Source organism: Aptenodytes forsteri, unplaced genomic scaffold (genome assembly GCF_000699145.1).
Source record: "Aptenodytes forsteri isolate BGI_AS27 unplaced genomic scaffold, ASM69914v1 Scaffold53, whole genome shotgun sequence".
NCBI lineage: Eukaryota > Metazoa > Chordata > Aves > Sphenisciformes > Spheniscidae > Aptenodytes > Aptenodytes forsteri.
Genome location: NW_008795909.1, coordinates 11,792,606 through 11,809,226, shown reverse-complemented (window position 1 = coordinate 11,809,226; position 16,621 = coordinate 11,792,606). Strand labels below are relative to the sequence as shown.

At 59.7% G+C, this 16,621-nt stretch overlaps 1 protein-coding gene across 1 annotated transcript in view; it reads left to right on the top strand.

Moving 5' to 3' along the window:
- Positions 1 to 16,621, top strand: part of CELSR3 (cadherin EGF LAG seven-pass G-type receptor 3) — a gene marked incomplete at its 5' end in the record, with an annotated part of 49,680 nt that overhangs the window by 19,861 nt on the left and 13,198 nt on the right. Inside the window, 24 exons of the mRNA XM_019473433.1 lie at positions 7 to 148; positions 340 to 460; positions 780 to 963; positions 1,057 to 1,158; positions 3,474 to 3,568; positions 4,289 to 4,498; positions 4,992 to 5,175; positions 5,680 to 5,829; positions 6,043 to 6,223; positions 6,529 to 6,696; positions 7,027 to 7,153; positions 7,331 to 7,594; positions 7,645 to 7,819; positions 8,376 to 8,488; positions 8,799 to 8,878; positions 9,511 to 9,637; positions 10,283 to 10,396; positions 10,573 to 10,709; positions 10,804 to 10,910; positions 11,740 to 11,913; positions 12,068 to 12,268; positions 12,449 to 12,737; positions 12,855 to 13,529; positions 13,606 to 13,639. Of these exons, the coding sequence (XP_019328978.1) occupies positions 7 to 148; positions 340 to 460; positions 780 to 963; positions 1,057 to 1,158; positions 3,474 to 3,568; positions 4,289 to 4,498; positions 4,992 to 5,175; positions 5,680 to 5,829; positions 6,043 to 6,223; positions 6,529 to 6,696; positions 7,027 to 7,153; positions 7,331 to 7,594; positions 7,645 to 7,819; positions 8,376 to 8,488; positions 8,799 to 8,878; positions 9,511 to 9,637; positions 10,283 to 10,396; positions 10,573 to 10,709; positions 10,804 to 10,910; positions 11,740 to 11,913; positions 12,068 to 12,268; positions 12,449 to 12,737; positions 12,855 to 13,529; positions 13,606 to 13,639 (4,154 nt within the window). The remainder of the gene's footprint in view (positions 1 to 6; positions 149 to 339; positions 461 to 779; positions 964 to 1,056; positions 1,159 to 3,473; positions 3,569 to 4,288; positions 4,499 to 4,991; positions 5,176 to 5,679; positions 5,830 to 6,042; positions 6,224 to 6,528; positions 6,697 to 7,026; positions 7,154 to 7,330; positions 7,595 to 7,644; positions 7,820 to 8,375; positions 8,489 to 8,798; positions 8,879 to 9,510; positions 9,638 to 10,282; positions 10,397 to 10,572; positions 10,710 to 10,803; positions 10,911 to 11,739; positions 11,914 to 12,067; positions 12,269 to 12,448; positions 12,738 to 12,854; positions 13,530 to 13,605; positions 13,640 to 16,621) is intronic.

Sequence of the window (16,621 nt, the reverse complement as noted above, 5' to 3'; positions counted from 1 at the left end):
CCTCAGGGTACTATGGAGGGGACTGTGTGGATGTGTGTCACCTCAACCCCTGCAAGAACAAGTCGGTGTGTCGCCGCAAGCCAGGCTCACCCCTGGGCTATGTGTGCGAGTGTGGAGGGAACTTTTTCGGGCAGTACTGCGAGCACAGGTGAGTTGCGGAGCACAGGGCAGGGCCATGGCCTCTGTACCTGGCTCTGTGCTGCCCTCTCATCCCGGCTATGTGACCAGGGACTTCTCAGTGCCACCCGGCTCCTTGGAGCTGCTGAGCAGCTGGGCTGGTGGGAGGAGAAGGCCTGGGGGATTTGGTGGTTGTAACAGCGGAGGTGTTTCTCTCCCTAGGATGGACCAGCAGTGTCCGAAGGGCTGGTGGGGGAACCCCACCTGTGGGCCCTGTAACTGTGATGTGAACAAGGGCTTTGACCCCGACTGCAATAAAACCAACGGGCAGTGCCACTGCAAGGTGAGGGGCAGCTGTGCCCATGGGGACGTGGCCCATGGCTTGCCTGGATCCCTGCTCGTCCTTGATGCTGTTCCTTGTCCCATCCAAAGGCCTGGCAGCTGCCCAGGCCCTGCTTTGTGTGCCCACCTCTGGGCTGGATCCCTGCTCAGTTCTTCTGTGGGGCCCTCCTGCCCCAGCACGGTGATGATGGGGGCAGTGGGGGTGGTTGCAAATTGGGAGAGCCTGGTCCTTCTCTGCCTTGGCTCCAGCAGTTCCCCAGGCGCCAGCCTTGGCTGCTGTCCCGATGGGCTGTCTGATGGCTGTCCCCGTCTCCCCCCAGGACTTCCATTACCGCCCCAAAGGTAGCGACACCTGCCTGCCTTGCGACTGCTACCCCGTGGGCTCCACCTCGCGCTCCTGTGACAAGGAGACGGGCCGGTGCCACTGCCGGCCCGGGGTCATCGGGCGCCAGTGCAATAGCTGCGACAGCCCTTTTGCCGAGGTGACGCCCAGTGGCTGTGAGGGTGAGTGTGGGCGTAGCGGGGAGCTGGTGCCACGGGGCTTGGTGTCAGTGGCCTCCCCCTGTGACCGGCCCCTTGGGCTGCGTGTCTCTACAGTGCTCTATGACGGCTGCCCCAAAAGCCTGAAGGCAGGTGTGTGGTGGCCCCAGACCAAGTTTGGCTTCTCAGCTGCGGTGCTGTGTCCCAAAGGCTCCTTGGGTGAGTGGGGGATGTGATGGGGAGGGGAGGGGGCAGCGTGGCTGTTCTGCCGGGGGCTGTAGCAGCCCCAGCAATATCACTTTGTCCTTGTGCTGTCCCAGTCCCATTTAGCTGGGCTTGAGAGCTGGGAGAACGAAGTTGGAGGAGAAAATGCCTCAGCCTGGGGGAAAGCAGAGGGGGCTGGCCACGGGGCTGGGAACAGGCTGTAGGGTCTAGGCCCATCACCTAGCCCCTGGGCTGTGCTGTTCCCTTGGCCTCCATCCCCACCTTCTCCCTGCTGCTTTTTGGTTTCAGTGGGCTTGAGGCTGGGGTCAGGCCTGGCACAGCAGCTTGGCGCCCGCAGCACCTTGCTGCAGCTCCGCTGGCCCCATCCTCAGTGTGTGCTGCGAAGGGAGCAGGGCACAGCATGTCGTTAGGTGAGTGTCTTGGGTAGGAGTCATGTCCCAAGCTGGAGGAGGCTGTCCTCGGTGATGGCGAAGGTGCGAGCAGGGTGTCTGGGACTGTAGGGCAGCACAAGCTCCAGGGGACAATGTAAACCTGTCCTCCAGCCATTCACCCCGGGAGGAGGCAGGTTCGGCTCCTAACTTGTCGCTTCTCTCCCCGGTTCTCTTGCCCTCCGTGCTCAGGCTTGAGGGGCACAGGTAAGGTTGCTCCCACCTCCTTCCCCGTGTGTTGTAAGGGCTGTGCCATGCGGCTTTCCCTCCCTGCTCCCTGCCTGGCACCCTGCACACCCCTGCACTTTTCCCGCTGCTTCTGGAGCTGCCAAGTGTCTTCCCAACGCTTTGCCTGGCCTCACCACTCCTACACACCGCTTCCCTGCTCCCGGCGCACTAACCAGCACAAACCCGGCTGCAGCCGCATGCAGCCCCTGCCACCCGCTGTCCTGAGCCTGCAGCTTTGGCTCTGGGCAGGTCTGCACTCTGCTCCCCGTCTGGGATGGATGCTGGCTCTCCTGGGCTGGTACCTGCTTGCTTAGGCTGGGAGGGGAAGGAGCTGGTGATGAGCAATGGGTAGTGAGGCCAGGGAGGCCATGGAGGAATGGCCGTGGGGTGGAGGAAGGGGGAGCTGTTTGAGCAGCAGGCAGTAGGATGGGGGCAGGAACTGATGGGCATGCTCAGCACAAGGTCCTGTTCCCTCTGCCCAGTTGGCAGAGGGAGGCAGAGGGACCTGGGGGCCAGATCCTGCACAGATCTGCAGCTGAGACAATCTGTGTTCTCTGTTGATCTCTGTTCTCTGCCAGGGGAAGGCCAGCAGTGTGGAGGTTTCTTTGTTCTCCCTGTTCCCAGCTGCAATGGCACTGGTCCCTGTGCTTCTGCAGCTGGGGGAAAGGTGGTTGGGGAGGACAGCTGGGAGCTGGAGATGATGGGAGGGGGCATGCTAGTCACTGTGGCTTTTCTGAGCAGCAACTGGAGTCTGCTCCAGGCTCCCTCTCCCAGCCCTGGCCACACTGCTGCCCTCTCCCAGCCATGGGTGCCTGGGTGGGCTCCTGTGCCCTGGTGCCTTCCCCAGGAGGGCCTGGTCCATAGTCCTGCCAGGTACACCGGGGTCACCCAGGTTCCTTTTGCTCAAAGTCTGCGTGGTGATGCTCCCGGCCCAGGACACTGCTCTCCATGTCTGCTTTAGCAGCACTTTTGGTGGTGGTTAACAGCTGATCCCATTCCATTGCTGTGCAGTAGTGCTTGGGCCCCAGGCAGGGATTGGGGTCTTGCACTGGGTACTGAACCCACACTGCTGGATGGGTCCTTCTCCATCCCACTCCTCCATCCCACTCGGCTGCAGGGGCTCATCTCTGGGGTGGGTTTGCCAGCCCCACAGCACGGGTGTTGTCCTCCTGGCATGACTTTGCACTGTAGAGAGAGGCAGGACCTCAGCAGGCATTGCAGGCTGTTGGCTGGGGGATGCCTAGAGCTGCATGGGCATCAGTAGTTTGGGGTCAAATGTGCCCTGAGGACATGGACATGTCCCCACCAGGAACCAGGGGCTTCTCCAGCCTGAGCTCTGCCAAGTCACTTATTCCTCTTTGCAATTCTGTGTGATGGCACCTGGTGTGATGCAGTGCAGATGCACACATAGGAACCCAGCTCCTGGAGGGAGGGGATGGCAGCAGCTTGCCACGGTGATGCAGACCAAGGGTGGAATGGGTTGCGCTGGTGCAAAGCAGGAGGATGGCCCTGGGGTGTTATAGGCCCTCCTCATCACTTGCCGGTGCTGCTCTTTGGGGTTAGCTGGTGCAGAGGGTCCCGGCTGGGGGGATGCAGCAGGGTAGCCATGTATCCCGTGCTGAATTTCAGACAAGCCCTTCCTCCTGGTTTTAGGTGCAGCCATCAGACGCTGTGATGAGGAAAAGGGCTGGGTGGAGCCTGATCTCTTCAACTGCACTTCACCTGCCTTCAAGGAGCTCTCCATGCTGGTAATCCCCTCTCGGCTCTGCAGCCCTGACAGGGCAGGAGCTGTACGAGCAAGGGCTCAGAGCCAGGTTTCAAAGAGCTCAGCTCTCCGTGGGCACCTAGAGTAGGAGCAGGCCTTGCCACAGTGCTCAGCACATTTCTCTTCCCATCTCCTGCCCCCAAACCCATCCTGTGGGAGCATTGGTCTGAGCTGAAGTTCACTTTGGTTTGTCTCATCTCTTGAGTGTCCCCGTCAGAAATGAACTGTGGCCTGCCCCAGTATTTGAGAGGAAAACAAATAACCCTGAGCAGGGCTGAATTGTTTGAAGCTGGCGGAATGTCTGCCCCATGGGACATCTGTAGCCCCCAAACCCTTCAGTGACAATTACCTTTGAAGTATCCAGGCAAGCTTATTAAACACTTGCATCCCACCAAGGCTGAACTGTAACTGAAGCCAGGAGAGTTTCCAGGGAAGTATTGCTAGATGAGATCCTTTCATCTTGGCCTCTGTCATGTATGTTACTGGGTTAGCTGGGCCTGGCCCAGTGCAACCCCTGATGTGTTGCTGGAGGCTGTTTGTCTGCCAGTGTTGCTCCTTGTTCTAGTGACCACCACTGTGAGTGTCCCTGGCTTGTGCCATGGTTTCAAAAATCATCTCTGGGCCCAGCGGCGCCTGCAGCATCCCAGTTTCCCAGGGAGGAACCGCTTAATTGTTTAATCCCCTCCTTTCTCCCCACTGGCAGCTGGAGGGCTTGGAGAGGAACGAGACTGAGCTCAACACAATTGAAGCCAAGAAGCTGGCCCACCGGCTCCGGGCCGTGACAGACCACATGGACCACTACTTTGGCAACGATGTGCACATCACTTTCCGCCTGCTATCCCGCCTCATGGCCTTTGAGAGCCGGCAGCGTGGCTTTGGCCTGACAGCCACACAGGATGCCCACTTCAATGAGGTGAGCCCTTCCCCCAGATCAGGGTGGCTTCTGATGCTGCTTCTCTTTATCAGCCACCCTGAGCCTGGGTCTCTGAGGGGATCAAGGATGTCGTGAGACCGTGTCAGGAGCACTGGGCTCCCCAGTGCCACACAGACATTGACCCGCAGGAGCGAGACCCGTGAAGGCCACCTGCGTGGTCAGGGCTGGAGCTCAGGGTGGATGAGAAGAGGCGGAGAGCTGGGTTTGCTCAGCCTGGGGAAGGGAAGGCAAAGGGAGGTCTTATTGCTGCCTGCAAGTCCCTCATGGCAAGGGTGCAGGGAAGATGTCTCTGCAGGACACTGGCTGATGAGCATTGAGTGTGGGGCCCTGTCGTAGCAGAAAGTACCCCTCTTCCCCCAGCCCTTGTGCAGCAACTGGGCAGAGAGCACAGTGCTGCAGCCTGGGGATGGTCAGGACGGGGCCCAAAGGCAGTGCTTTCCTCACCCCCTGCCCCCATGTCTCTCCCATGCAGAACCTGCTGCGCGCAGGCAGCTCTGTGCTGGCACCTGAGAACCGGGAGCACTGGGCCATGCTGCCACACAGTGAGCACGGCAGCGCCAGCCTCATGGAGCAGCTGCGGGACTACTCGGGCACGCTGGCCAGCAACATGAAACTCACCTACCTCAACCCCGTTGGCGTCGTCACCCCCAACATCAGTGAGTAGGAGCTGGCTGGTGGTGGGGCCTGGCTGCAGTGGTGCAGAGCCACTCCTCCATCACACCCTGTCCCTTTCTCATCTCACTTCACCTCAGTGAGGATGCTGATAACCTCCTTGGTGGCTCTCTCAAACATGGGGAGGTGTTTGTGAGAGACATCCTGGTCCCATCCCTGCCTGGAGTAGATAACACACCACTGAGAGGCAGCAGAGCCAGGAGTGTGCTGCCCGCTCCCAGTTACCTCCCAGTGTCTATTAAAAAAGCTGCTGGCCTGAGTGGCAGAAGTAGCCTGCCCTACAGCAGAGCAAGGATCTGGGCTGGGAAGGAGCACTGTGGGTGCTGGGATCTCACGTCATGCCCGAACATGGGACACACATGCCACAACCCAGCCTGTAGCTCGTACGGTCCCTTTGCCAGTGACTTCAAACCTGGGGTGCCCTGGAGCATGGTTGCTCTCCAGTTGGCCATCTTAGAGCTGACTTTCACTCCCTTGCTCCTTTGCAGTGCTGAGCATTGATCGCATGGAGAACCACTCCCATATCCGCCGACGCTACCCTCGCTACCACAGCAGCCTCTTCCGGGGCCAGCCTGCCTGGGACCCCCACACCCATGTTGTGCTGCCACTGTCGGTGCTGAGCCCCCCAAAAGTTGAAGGTGAGCATGTGAGCATCACTCGGGAAACAGCGTGGGTGGGCGTGGAAGGGAAGATGTGTCCCTGCTGTGAGACCTGGCTCTGTCAGAGGTCCACAAGTCACCCTTGAGAGCTCAGAGTTTCTGACTTCACCACATCCCAAGGCTCCTGGTGGGGTCACAAGCTGCCTTCAGAGCAGTGTGTGTGTGTTCTCACCATCCCCTTGTGTGCCTCAGCTGCCCCCACGGCGGTGCCCACACTGGCTGGGGGCGAAGGGAACTACACTGTGGAGAACTCCTCCCCGAGGCAGGCGCTGCCAGAGCCTGAGCCTGCTTTCACTGTGATCATCCTCATCATGTACCGCACCCTGGGGGGGCTGCTGCCTGCGCGCTATCAGGTGGATCGCCGCAGCATCAGGTACGTCCTCCTCCCCTTTGTCCTCCACAAGCACCAGTGGAGAGAGGCTGGCTGGACTCTGCTCTGCCCCCTCCGGCAGCTGCTGAGTCTGTCTGCAATGGCTTGGGTTTGGTTCCCAGCCAGACAGTCCTGCGGTACTCAGCCTGTTCCCCACCCTGGCATTGCTCTGCCCCATGTTTCCTGACCCATGGTGCGGGCTTGGCAGAGCTGTTCCTTCTGAGACGTCCGTGGAGGATGTCTGGGAAGTCCCCAGAGGGCTGCAGCTGCCAGTCATGGTGATGATAGAGCTCTGCTGCTCCTTGCAGGCTCCCCAAGAATCCCGTGATGAACTCCCCCATCGTGAGTGTGTCTGTGTTCAGCAATCACACCTTCCTGCGGGGGCCCCTGGACACCCCTCTTGTGCTGGAGTTTCGCCTGCTGGAGACGGCCAACAGGAGCAAACCTCTCTGCGTCCAGTGGAACCACTCCAACCCGTGAGTCAAGCACAGCTGGGCCACTCGCTTTGAGCTGCTTTCCCCAGGCACCTCCTCGTTCCCCGAGTCTCCCTGGCCATGACAGGCTGTTTGCCTGGGTAGCACTGGGAAGTGGGGGTTTCCGCCCTCTCCCAGGGGGTTTGTTCCTGCTGGAAGGGCACAGCAGGGTCCCTGCAGGGCTCTGGCTCCAGTACTTCAGCTGTAGGAGTGCAGTTGTATCTGCTGGTAGAAAAGCCTTGCCAATCACCCCTCTTCTCTGCAGTTCCTTCCCCACATACCACACTCATCTGTCTTCTCTCCTAAGTGTGCTCTGCTTTTTGGTGACTGCAGGACCAATCCCTCTGGCTTCTGGACAGCCAGGGACTGCGAACTTGTGTACCGAAACACCACACACGTCCACTGCCAGTGCTCCCAGTTTGGCACCTTTGGGGTTCTGATGGACAGCTCGCACCGAGAGGTAACCTCAGCCTGCAGGGCTGTGGGTGGTGGTAGGGGCTGTTAGCCACTAGGTCCCAGAATAAGCAGGCACAGGCAGAAAATTCCCTGTGGGACAAAAGTAGAGTTTGAGGGCTCAGCAGGCTTCCCACGTCTTTCCCTAACACCACCATTTGCCTTTGGTTCTCTGCTGCTACAGCAACTGGAAGGTGACCTGGAGACACTGGCAATCGTCACCTATTCCTTGGTGTCTCTCTCCTTGGTGGCTCTGCTGCTGACCTTCTCCTTCCTGACCTGCCTCAAAGGCCTCAAGTCCAACACACGTAGCATCCACTCCAACATAACAGTCACCCTCTTCTTCTCTGAGCTGCTCTTTCTCCTGGGCATCAACCGCACCGAGAACCAGGTCTGTGGGCTTGAACAAGCATGCCCATGGGGGTGGGGGCGAGGCATGGATGGTGCAGTTAGTGTTGGCACAGTGGGACTATCTCTGAGTGGCTTTTGTCTCCTCAGTTTCTTTGCACTGTGATTGCCATCCTCCTCCACTGCTTCTTCCTCTCCACCTTCGCCTGGCTCTTTGTCCAGGGCCTCCACATCTACCGCATGCAGACCGAAGCCCGCAATGTCAACTTCGGGGCCATGCGTTTCTACTATGCCATCGGCTGGGGAGTGCCTGCCATCATCACCGGTAAGAGCTGCTTGTCCTACAGCCATGCCAAAAGCGCTGATTCTCAGCAGCCTCCTGATCCCCTGCTGTTGCCTGGCTCACTTACCCGGTGGGGATTGCTGAGGGTGGACTTGCCATGGCCAGCAGTGCTGGCAGCGAGCAGTGCTGTGGTGGTCAGCTGGGGACCACTTATCAAGGGCTGTCGTCTTGCCTCCTGGGGAGAAATAATTCCTCAGCGCATCTCCTCATGGCTTGTTCAATGGGCATGGGGCTTCTGCTGTCCCAGGGCTTGTAGTTAAGGTCTCCCGGTTTCCCAAGCCTGCGTGCTTGGGTGATCTGTTGCTGGCAGTGAATGTCTGCTGGGCTGTGGCAGGGACGCCTGGAGAAAAGGAAATAAAGGCCCTGATGCTGGGGCTCGCAGTCCTGGTTCTTTCCCCTGTGTCAGGGAAGCCTGTGCACAGGGCAAGGAGCAGCGAGACACCCCCTTCACAGCCTTCAGTGCTGGGATGGGATCGACATGGCTCGGGCAAGTCCAAGGCTGCTGAGTTTGGACCTGACCTCTCCCTTCCTCCCGCAGGGCTGGCTGTTGGCCTGGATCCTGAGGGCTACGGGAACCCTGACTTCTGCTGGATTTCCATTCATGATAAGCTGGTCTGGAGCTTTGCAGGCCCCATTACTGTCGTCATTGTGGTAAAACCCTGTCCTGTTTCACCCACAGCCCTCTCCTGCCTCCCTTCTCCACACCATGGGCACTTGCCCCTTCCTCGGCTGCCCACTGCCTGCCCCCTTCTCTGTATTCTCCTTCCTCAGTTAGAGGCCCTCTCTCTGTCCCTCCTTGCTCCAGCCAAACTTGGGGGAGGCCATGGCTCGGGCATGAAGGGGAAAGGAGGGGATGTTCGCATGGGCCTGGCAGACCTGGAGTCTGCCCACACTCTGCGCTGGGGGTGTCAGGTCAGAGCTGGCCCTTGGCACAGCTTCTAATCAGTGCCAACGCTTCCAGATGAATGGGGTCATGTTCCTGCTTGTGGCCAAGACATCCTGTTCCCCAGGCCAAAAGGAGACCAAGAAGAAATCGGTCCTGTGAGTATTAGTGGCTAAACGCCCAGCAGAGCTCCTGTGGCTTGTGGGTTTTAGCATTTTCAGTGATCATCTTCCCTCTTCCACCATCGCAGAGTGTCCCTTCATGCATCAGTGTCAGCCTTGCAGCTGCTCTCCTCTCCCACACCTGTCAGCCATGTTAACCCTTCCTAAACTTTGTCCTTTCCTCTTGTTCCTACATCCCCATCTCCACACTGTCCCGCCAGCCTGCCCTCACAGCCACCTCTTATGTCTGCTTGGATTCAACACACTGTCCTTGTTGACTCTCAGCACCTGCTGTTTCTTCTCTTACATGCTCATTCTGAGACCTTTCCCTGCTCCCTCCTGGGCCAGCCCTGGAGCTTGGCTCAGCTCTCTGTGGCTCCAAATGACCTGTGTTGTTTGGGCCCCTGTGTTTGCCATGTGTGATCCAGAAGGGAAGGCCCGGGAGTCAGGAGGAGCTGAACCGCTGTGCAGAGATGAGCCCACAGTGCTGGGCGCAGCAGGGAGGGCTGGGCAGGAGCACGCTTTCCCCTCTGGATCTCTGTCTGTGAGCACTAGACTGTAGATTAACAACACGCACTAACCTCTCGGTGTGTGTCTGTGTGCCTGTCTGTCTGTCTCTCTCTCTCCAGCATGACGTTACGGAGCTCCTTTGTTCTGCTTCTAGTTATTAGCACTACCTGGCTCTTTGGCCTCTTGGCTGTCAACAACAGTGTCCTGGCTTTCCACTACCTCTACACTGTCCTCTGCAGCCTCCAGGTAACTGCCCGGCCTCTGCCAGGGGAGGGCACGGGTCAGCCCAGGAGAGCGTCCCTGTGGTCCCCACAGCCGTCTGTGGAGAGTGGGTGTCCCACGCTGAGCCCCCAGCGGTTACTTGTCCCATCCATTGTCACCGCTGTGGCAGCGAGTGGCTCCTGCCAGGCCTTGCTGCTGTACCCGCAGTGAGCGGTGGCACAGAGCAGGAGGTGGCTGCAAGGTGCTTGGTTCAGAGGTGACATCCAAGGGGCAGCGAGGACCATGTTTGGAGGGAAGGGGTCTCCCTGCTCTCAGAGAGCAGAGCAAGAGAGTGGCCTGCAACAGAGGTGTTGGACACCCCAAATGTGTGGCACCCCGCAGACCTCCTGCCACCACCATGGCTGGTGTTGCTGCAGGGGACCCTGCCAGCTGCTCGTTGGCCGCTGCCAGCCAGGGACACACCCCACCCTTTCCTCCCTCACCCATGGCCACCATGGGGGCTAGTGCTGATCAGTGTCGAGGGGCTCTTTGGTGTGTCCCTGTCCTGGTGGCCACCAGGGCCGACACGCTGGGCTCTGGAGGAGCCAGGGAGCAGCCAGGATCTGGTACTGCAGGCGAGCAGGTCAGTCAGCAGCAAGGGGCTGTCTCTCACGGCATCTCTCCCCGCAGGGCCTGGCTGTGCTGGTCCTGTTCTGCGTGCTGAACGAGGAGGTGCGGGAGGCCTGGAAGCTGGCCTGCCTTGGCAAGAAGGGGCAGAGCGAGGAGGCCACGAGGAGCACTCAGGTGGGTGAGAGCAGGAGCAGTCCAGGGCCTGGGGACAGGCTGCCTGCCTGGGACAGGAGCTGATGGGGACGTCCCCGCTTCCCTGGGGGGATGGCAGGTGCTGGTGCAAAGGCCATCCCCGGGGCTGCTGCAGCACCTTCTTAACAGGGCATGTGCCTCTCTCCCCACCTTGCCAGGGCCCCAACGCCTACAACAACACAGCGCTCTTTGAGGAGAGCGGGCTCATCCGCATCACCCTGGGGGCCTCCACCATCTCGTCAGTGAGCAGCGTGCGCTCTGCCCGCACCCACTCCAGCCAGCGGGCTTACCTCAGGTAGGGAGCGGCGCGGGGTGCCGGGGTGCTGGGAGCACCTGGGCAGAGCCAAGGGCTCCTGCCGCTGTGACCGTTTGGGCCTCCTGTCTTTCAGAGACAACATGACGGCGCGTCAGGGCTCAGCCCTGGATCACAGCCTGCTGGCTCACGCCGGCCCCACAGACATCGATGTGGCCATGTTCCATCGTGATGCTGGGGGAGGTAAGGCTCAGCCCGGTGCCCCGGTTTGGGGCCAACCCAGTGCATCCTGAATTAACTCCTGGGTTAAGAAAATCCTTCCTGGTGCAGGCTCTGGCTGTACGGTTACATCCTCCACCCCGTGTTCAGCTGTGACTCCCAAATGCTGTGGATATGAAGGAGAGGCAGCAGCTGTATTGTGTAGCACAGCCTCCTCCTGGACAGGCAGCAAAGGGCATAGCCAGTCTCCAAGGAGCTAGACATGGAGGAGGCAAGGGGGGGGACATAGGCTGTCGCGGGGTTTGTGGGGACACTGAGCTCCCCAGTACAGCACAGGCACTGACCCACTGGAGTGAAACTGGTAGGGCCACCCTCGTGGCTGGGGCTGGGGCATGGGACAGGCGAGCAGAGGCTGAGGGAGGTGGTTTTGCTCAGCCTGGAGGAAGAGGAGGCAAAGGGGATATTACAGCTATTTGCAACTGCCTTACAGGGAGATGCAGCGAGATGGAGCCAGGCTCCTCTCACGGGCACCTGGTGAAAGGGCAGGTGAAGCAGGTGCAGGCTGCTGCTGAGGGGCAGGCAGTGAGGGGTAAGGCAGGCTGTTGTCTTCACGAGGGTGGTCAGCCCTGGGGTGGCTCTGCCTTCCCAGAGGCAGTCAGAGCCTGGCTGGCCCTGCCCTGAGCAGGGGTCAGAGCAGAGACCTCTGGGTCCCTCCCTGCCTCCGGTATTTGGTGGTTCAGTCATTTAACTGGTAGATGCTCACAAGCACAAGTCTGTCCTTCCCCATTTGGGCTGAAAAGCCTCACCCACTTTCATTCCAAATGTCTCCTCGACACACGCTGTGTCCCTACAGACCAGGACTCGGACTCGGACAGTGACCTGTCTCTGGACGAAGAGCGCAGCCTCTCCATCCCGTCCTCGGAGAGCGAGGAGAACGTGCGCCTGCGGGGCCGCTTCCAGCGTCAGTTCAAGCGGGCGGCACACAGCGAACGCCTCCTCACTAACCCCGCCAACACCACTCCCAAAGGCAAGTCCCGGGGGCTCTGGCAGGGGAAAGGGTGAGCTCAGGTCCCTGGGGGCCAGGCCGTGTCTTGTGATGGCTTCAATTGCTGCTCACAGAAATATTCTGTGAAGATTCTCTCCCTCTTCCCCGGGGCCTGTTTTGCTGTGTCCTTCACCAGACATGGATGGCAACGACCTCATGTCGTACTGGCCGGCTCTGGGTGAGTGCGAGGTTCACCCCTGCTCCCTGCAGAAGTGGGGCTCCGAGCGGAAGCTGGGATTCGACATCAACAAGGATGCGGCCAACAATAATCAGCCAGACCTGGCCTTGACCAGCGGGGACGAGAACTCCCTCACCCAGACCCAACGGCAAAGAAAAGGTAACGGCCTGGAGCAAGCAGGCAAGGGTGGCCTGGCCTGTCTCAGGTTGACGTGGCCCTGAAGGCTCAGCGTCAGATCCATCTTGTCATGTCCTTGGGGAGGTATGGCTTATCTTCCCCGGCTTTCGTGCTCTTTTCACTTTTGTGCAAAGATTTGACTTCTCTTTCTGTCCGGTGCAGGGATTTTGAAGAACCGCCTCCAGTACCCTCCGACTCTCCAAGGCTTGCCATCCGTTGGCAGGATGACCAACGAGCTGACATGGTACAAGACCTCCACGCTGGGTCACAGGGCTGTCCCTGCCGCCTCCTACGGCAGGATCTACTCTGGGGCAGGCAGTCTATCGCAGCCAGCCAGCCGGTACTCATCACGGGAGCAGCTTGACATGCTGATGAGGAGGCAGATGTCCCGGGAGCAGCTGAGCAGACACAACTCAGGAGAGTGCTTGGAAGCCATGCCCAGCCGGCATGGGTCCAGGGAGGAGCTGGACACTATCCCCAGCAGGCATGGGTCTACTGAACACCTGGAAAGTATCCCAAGCAGACACGGGTCTAGGGAAAACTTGGATCTACTGGCTGCTAGGCGCAGTCAGAGAGATCATGGGAACACACTGCCCCGGAGGCAGGACTCCAGAGACCACCTTGACACTTTACCCTGCAGATTTGGGTCAAGAGAGCAGCTAGACTGTGGGCCAGTAAGAGAGGTCTCTAGAGAGTGGCTAAATACATTGCCAAGTAGGCAAATGTCCAGAGACCGAATAGACACATTGCCAAGTCGAGATACTTCTCGAGAACAATTGGATTTGCTTTCTAGAAGACAGCCTTCAAGGGACCAGCTAGCATCGGCTAGACAAACTTCAAGGGAGCAGCTGGACTTTCTCTCCAGAAGATCTAATTCCAGAGAGCCTCTGGACACAGTGCCTAGCAGGCATCCCTCGCAGGACAACCTGGGGAGTCTCTCTAGGAGGCAGCTGTCTAGGGAAAGCCTAGAGCCGTTGTCAAGGAGACAGCCTTCTAGAGAGAACCTGGAGGCCGTTCCCAGCCGACATCCTTCCACTGAACAGTTAGATATCCTTTCTTCCATCCTTGCTTCTTTTAACTCCTCCGTCCTGTCCTCGGTGCAATCTTCCAGCACGCCTTCAGGCCCGCAGACCACTGCCACCCCCTCTGCCGTGCAGACCTCCTCGACGCCCTCCGCAATGTGCCCTTTGACGCCTCGCTCTGCCACCTCCCACAGCATTTCGGAGCTGTCGCCAGACTCAGAGTAAGTGTCCCTTCCTCAGCCAGGCTTTGTTCAGCTGATCTTGTGCATCATCCGCCTGCCTGGCTTCTTCCCGAAGGGGGGTTGGTTTCGGGGGAGAGAGCTGTGTAAGGGTGAGCCCCTGGGGTGAGTGGCAGGTGTCTCCTGGTCCTGAATAGTGACCAGGCAGGGAGAACCCTTGGGTGCGACAGCTCCGGGCACTTACAGTACAGCACGAGCAGAAACATCTGTGTATCTGAGTCTGCTCACTCTACCAGAAATGATGGCCCTCACTTGTGGCCTGTGGGGGCTCAGGGAAGATGCTTTGTGCAGCCAGGTTGACCTGATGGCTGATCCCCTTGCTCGGTGCTGGCTGTAAGTCCCGAGTGGATGTGTGTGAGGGCCAGGCTGGCTGGAGAGGAGGAGGGGGCCCAAGTCCTACAGGAGCTCTACCTGCCCCAGCCACATTTCTCCCCCGGGACCCTGTCCCAATCTGTCATTTCTTCCCCTCCAGCCCTGCTCCCTGCTGGTACTGCTCCCATCCCATCCCATTCCATCCCTCCTTTCCTCTTCCTTGAACTCAGGGACTTGGACACAGTTGTTCCTGCTCTGACACAGGAGTGGGTTTCTGCCCTGTACCCATCTGGCATAGCTGGGGGAGGCAGCTGGAGCCCAGGGGAGATGCCACAGCTTAACGCTGTTTTTCTTTCCTCCGAGAAGAATAACAAGAAATGAGGGCCATTCCTGAGGGGCCGAGGCTGTCCACAAGAGAGACAGAAGAAGCAGGGCCCTTCGCCTAGCCACGCACTGCCAGCTGAGGTTTGGTGTCCCCAGGGGGCAGGGGCCAGAACTGATGGTGGTCAGAGGCCCAAAACCGACCCTGCATTCCCCTGCCCTCCAGGCTGAGGGGCCTGCAGCCCGCACCACCCACCGCAGGGAGCCTCTGGCCTCTCGGCTGTCGCTGTGCTCCCCGTCGCCTGCCCGGTGTGACAGGTATGGCAGGAGCCTGCTCGGGCGAGGGTGGCTTCTCCGCCCCCCGGGGCCGAGCTCTTCCTCTGCAACCCATTTGTATGCAGGGTGTGCGTGTGTGTGCACGGAGGGTGGGCAGGCGCAGGGGGATGGAAATGGAGCCCAGGACGTGGGGGCGGGGGAGGGTTTTCTACCTTTTTGTATCTTTGTAATCAGAGAGAAGAGAAATTTCTATGGTTATTTTTACGGATGGTCTGTTCCCAGGACCTGGAGCATTTGTCTCACCAACAGCCCTTTGCCAGCTTCCCTGGGGGTGGCAGGAACTGTGATCCCAGTGGGCCAGAGGGACAGTGCCAGGCAGCCCTCATGGCTTTGCCAGCACTGCTCTGTCCCATCCCCGTTGCAGGGCAGCTGGCCCCACTGCCCTCTCACCCTCCCACCATGCAGCTCCACACGTGTCTCGGTGCCGTCCTCCTGCCTGGTGTCCCTCAGCCCCCTGCAGCTGTGCTGGCCCCGCAGCCAGGCCCCCCTCTGCCCTCCCATGGGACCCCCCTTGGGGTTGCCCCCAGTCCATGAGCCAGGACTGTGTGCCAGCGAGAGCACAAGCGAGTGGGGCAGCAAATTCGGCAGTAGGGACCCGCTGGGGGAGGAAGCAAGCTTTGCTGTTCAGTCCCTTCCTGTACCAGGATGGTCCCACTCCTGTAAGTGCTGGTTTCCTCCACTCAGCAAATGAGCACCATGTTTTTACCCACTGTATGTTGTACTCTTTAACCTGCGTGTTATAGAGCAAACCTCTGTTCGTTTGTGGGTCCAGGCAAGGAGCTGGATGACCCTGGCCCTGCTCAGCAGCAGGCTAGGCTGTTCCCAGAGCCGGCACTCACCCTGTGGAGGATTAGCATCCTCAGGAACATGATGTGGCTCCAGTCTCTGTGTCCAACGTTGCCCACAAAAGTTGTATCTAGCTGGTTCCCTGCGAGCTCTGCATACATACGCACAGGACCCTGTGCTCTCTGGCTGGCAGAGGACCCAAGCTCAGAGTGGCCTGGATTTTGGGAGACGGAGATAAACAGCACTTTGCCCTCTCTGGAAATTCAGGCCGCCCTGATGGTTCCTCTGCTCAGCCAGGTGCCTGGCCTCAGGCTCCCACTGGCCCTGCTGCGAGGTGACACTCCTCTGTGCCTACCCCAGCCTCGGGCGAGGGGCAGCCGGCTCGGGGGGCCGGCATGCTCCCTTTCACTTGCCGAGCACGGTGCCTCTGCTCGGCTGCCCCCATGGTGCTCTTGGGGCTGCGTGACAGCATGCTCCTTACTGCCTTACTACCACACTGCTGTAGCTTCTTACTGCAGCCCAGCCTGACATGTTTACAGGAGAGGACTTGTGCTGCTGGCCTCCGGGGAGGCCAAGGCCTCTTGGCTATGTCCCCGAGTCAGTGGGGAGGACATGGAGGGGACAGAGGGGCTGGGTGACAGGGGTGCTGTGGGTCTGGCGGGGTCTGCCTGCCCCCAGCGCAGCCCTGATGAGGCAGGCTTGCTGCTGCCCTTCTCCCAGGGATGGGGAGGGAAGGGCCTGCTGACATGTTTACATGCCGTTTGGGACCGGCACGCAGAGGGAAAGCCTGCTGGCCCCGCGCGCCAGGAACAGCTGAGCCCCTCTGTGCTGCCTGTCTTTGCCTTCGTGAACGAACTCGTTTACATGTTTCTCTCTGGCTGTGCAGCACTGGAGCCCTGGGCTGTGCCTGAGCCAGCGCCATGTTACCCCCTTGGCACCCCGGTGGGTACCCATGTCCTGTCCCTGCCGTGCCATAGGGCCCACTTTTCTGCCAGGTTGGGCACGAGGGTGCTTTGTGTTGGTGCCAAACGGAGAGCAAGTGCCAAAAAAGAAGAGAGCAGCGGAGCCGGTGGCTGTCCCCGCAGAGCTGGGCTGGTCAAGAAGCAGGAGTCAGTCTGTGGCTCGGTCCCTGATTGTAGTGGTGTGGCCTGGGCTCTGGGGAGCATCCTCCTTGGGTTTGGGTTTGTTTCTTTGGGGGGTTTGGTTGGGTTTTTTTTTCCTCTCTCCATCTCCCGATTCTGTGGGCAGGGAGCGGGGAGATGCCCGTGGCCCCCCCCCCCCCCCCCCCCCGCGTCTCGCCCGCGCTAGGACCGGCCCGG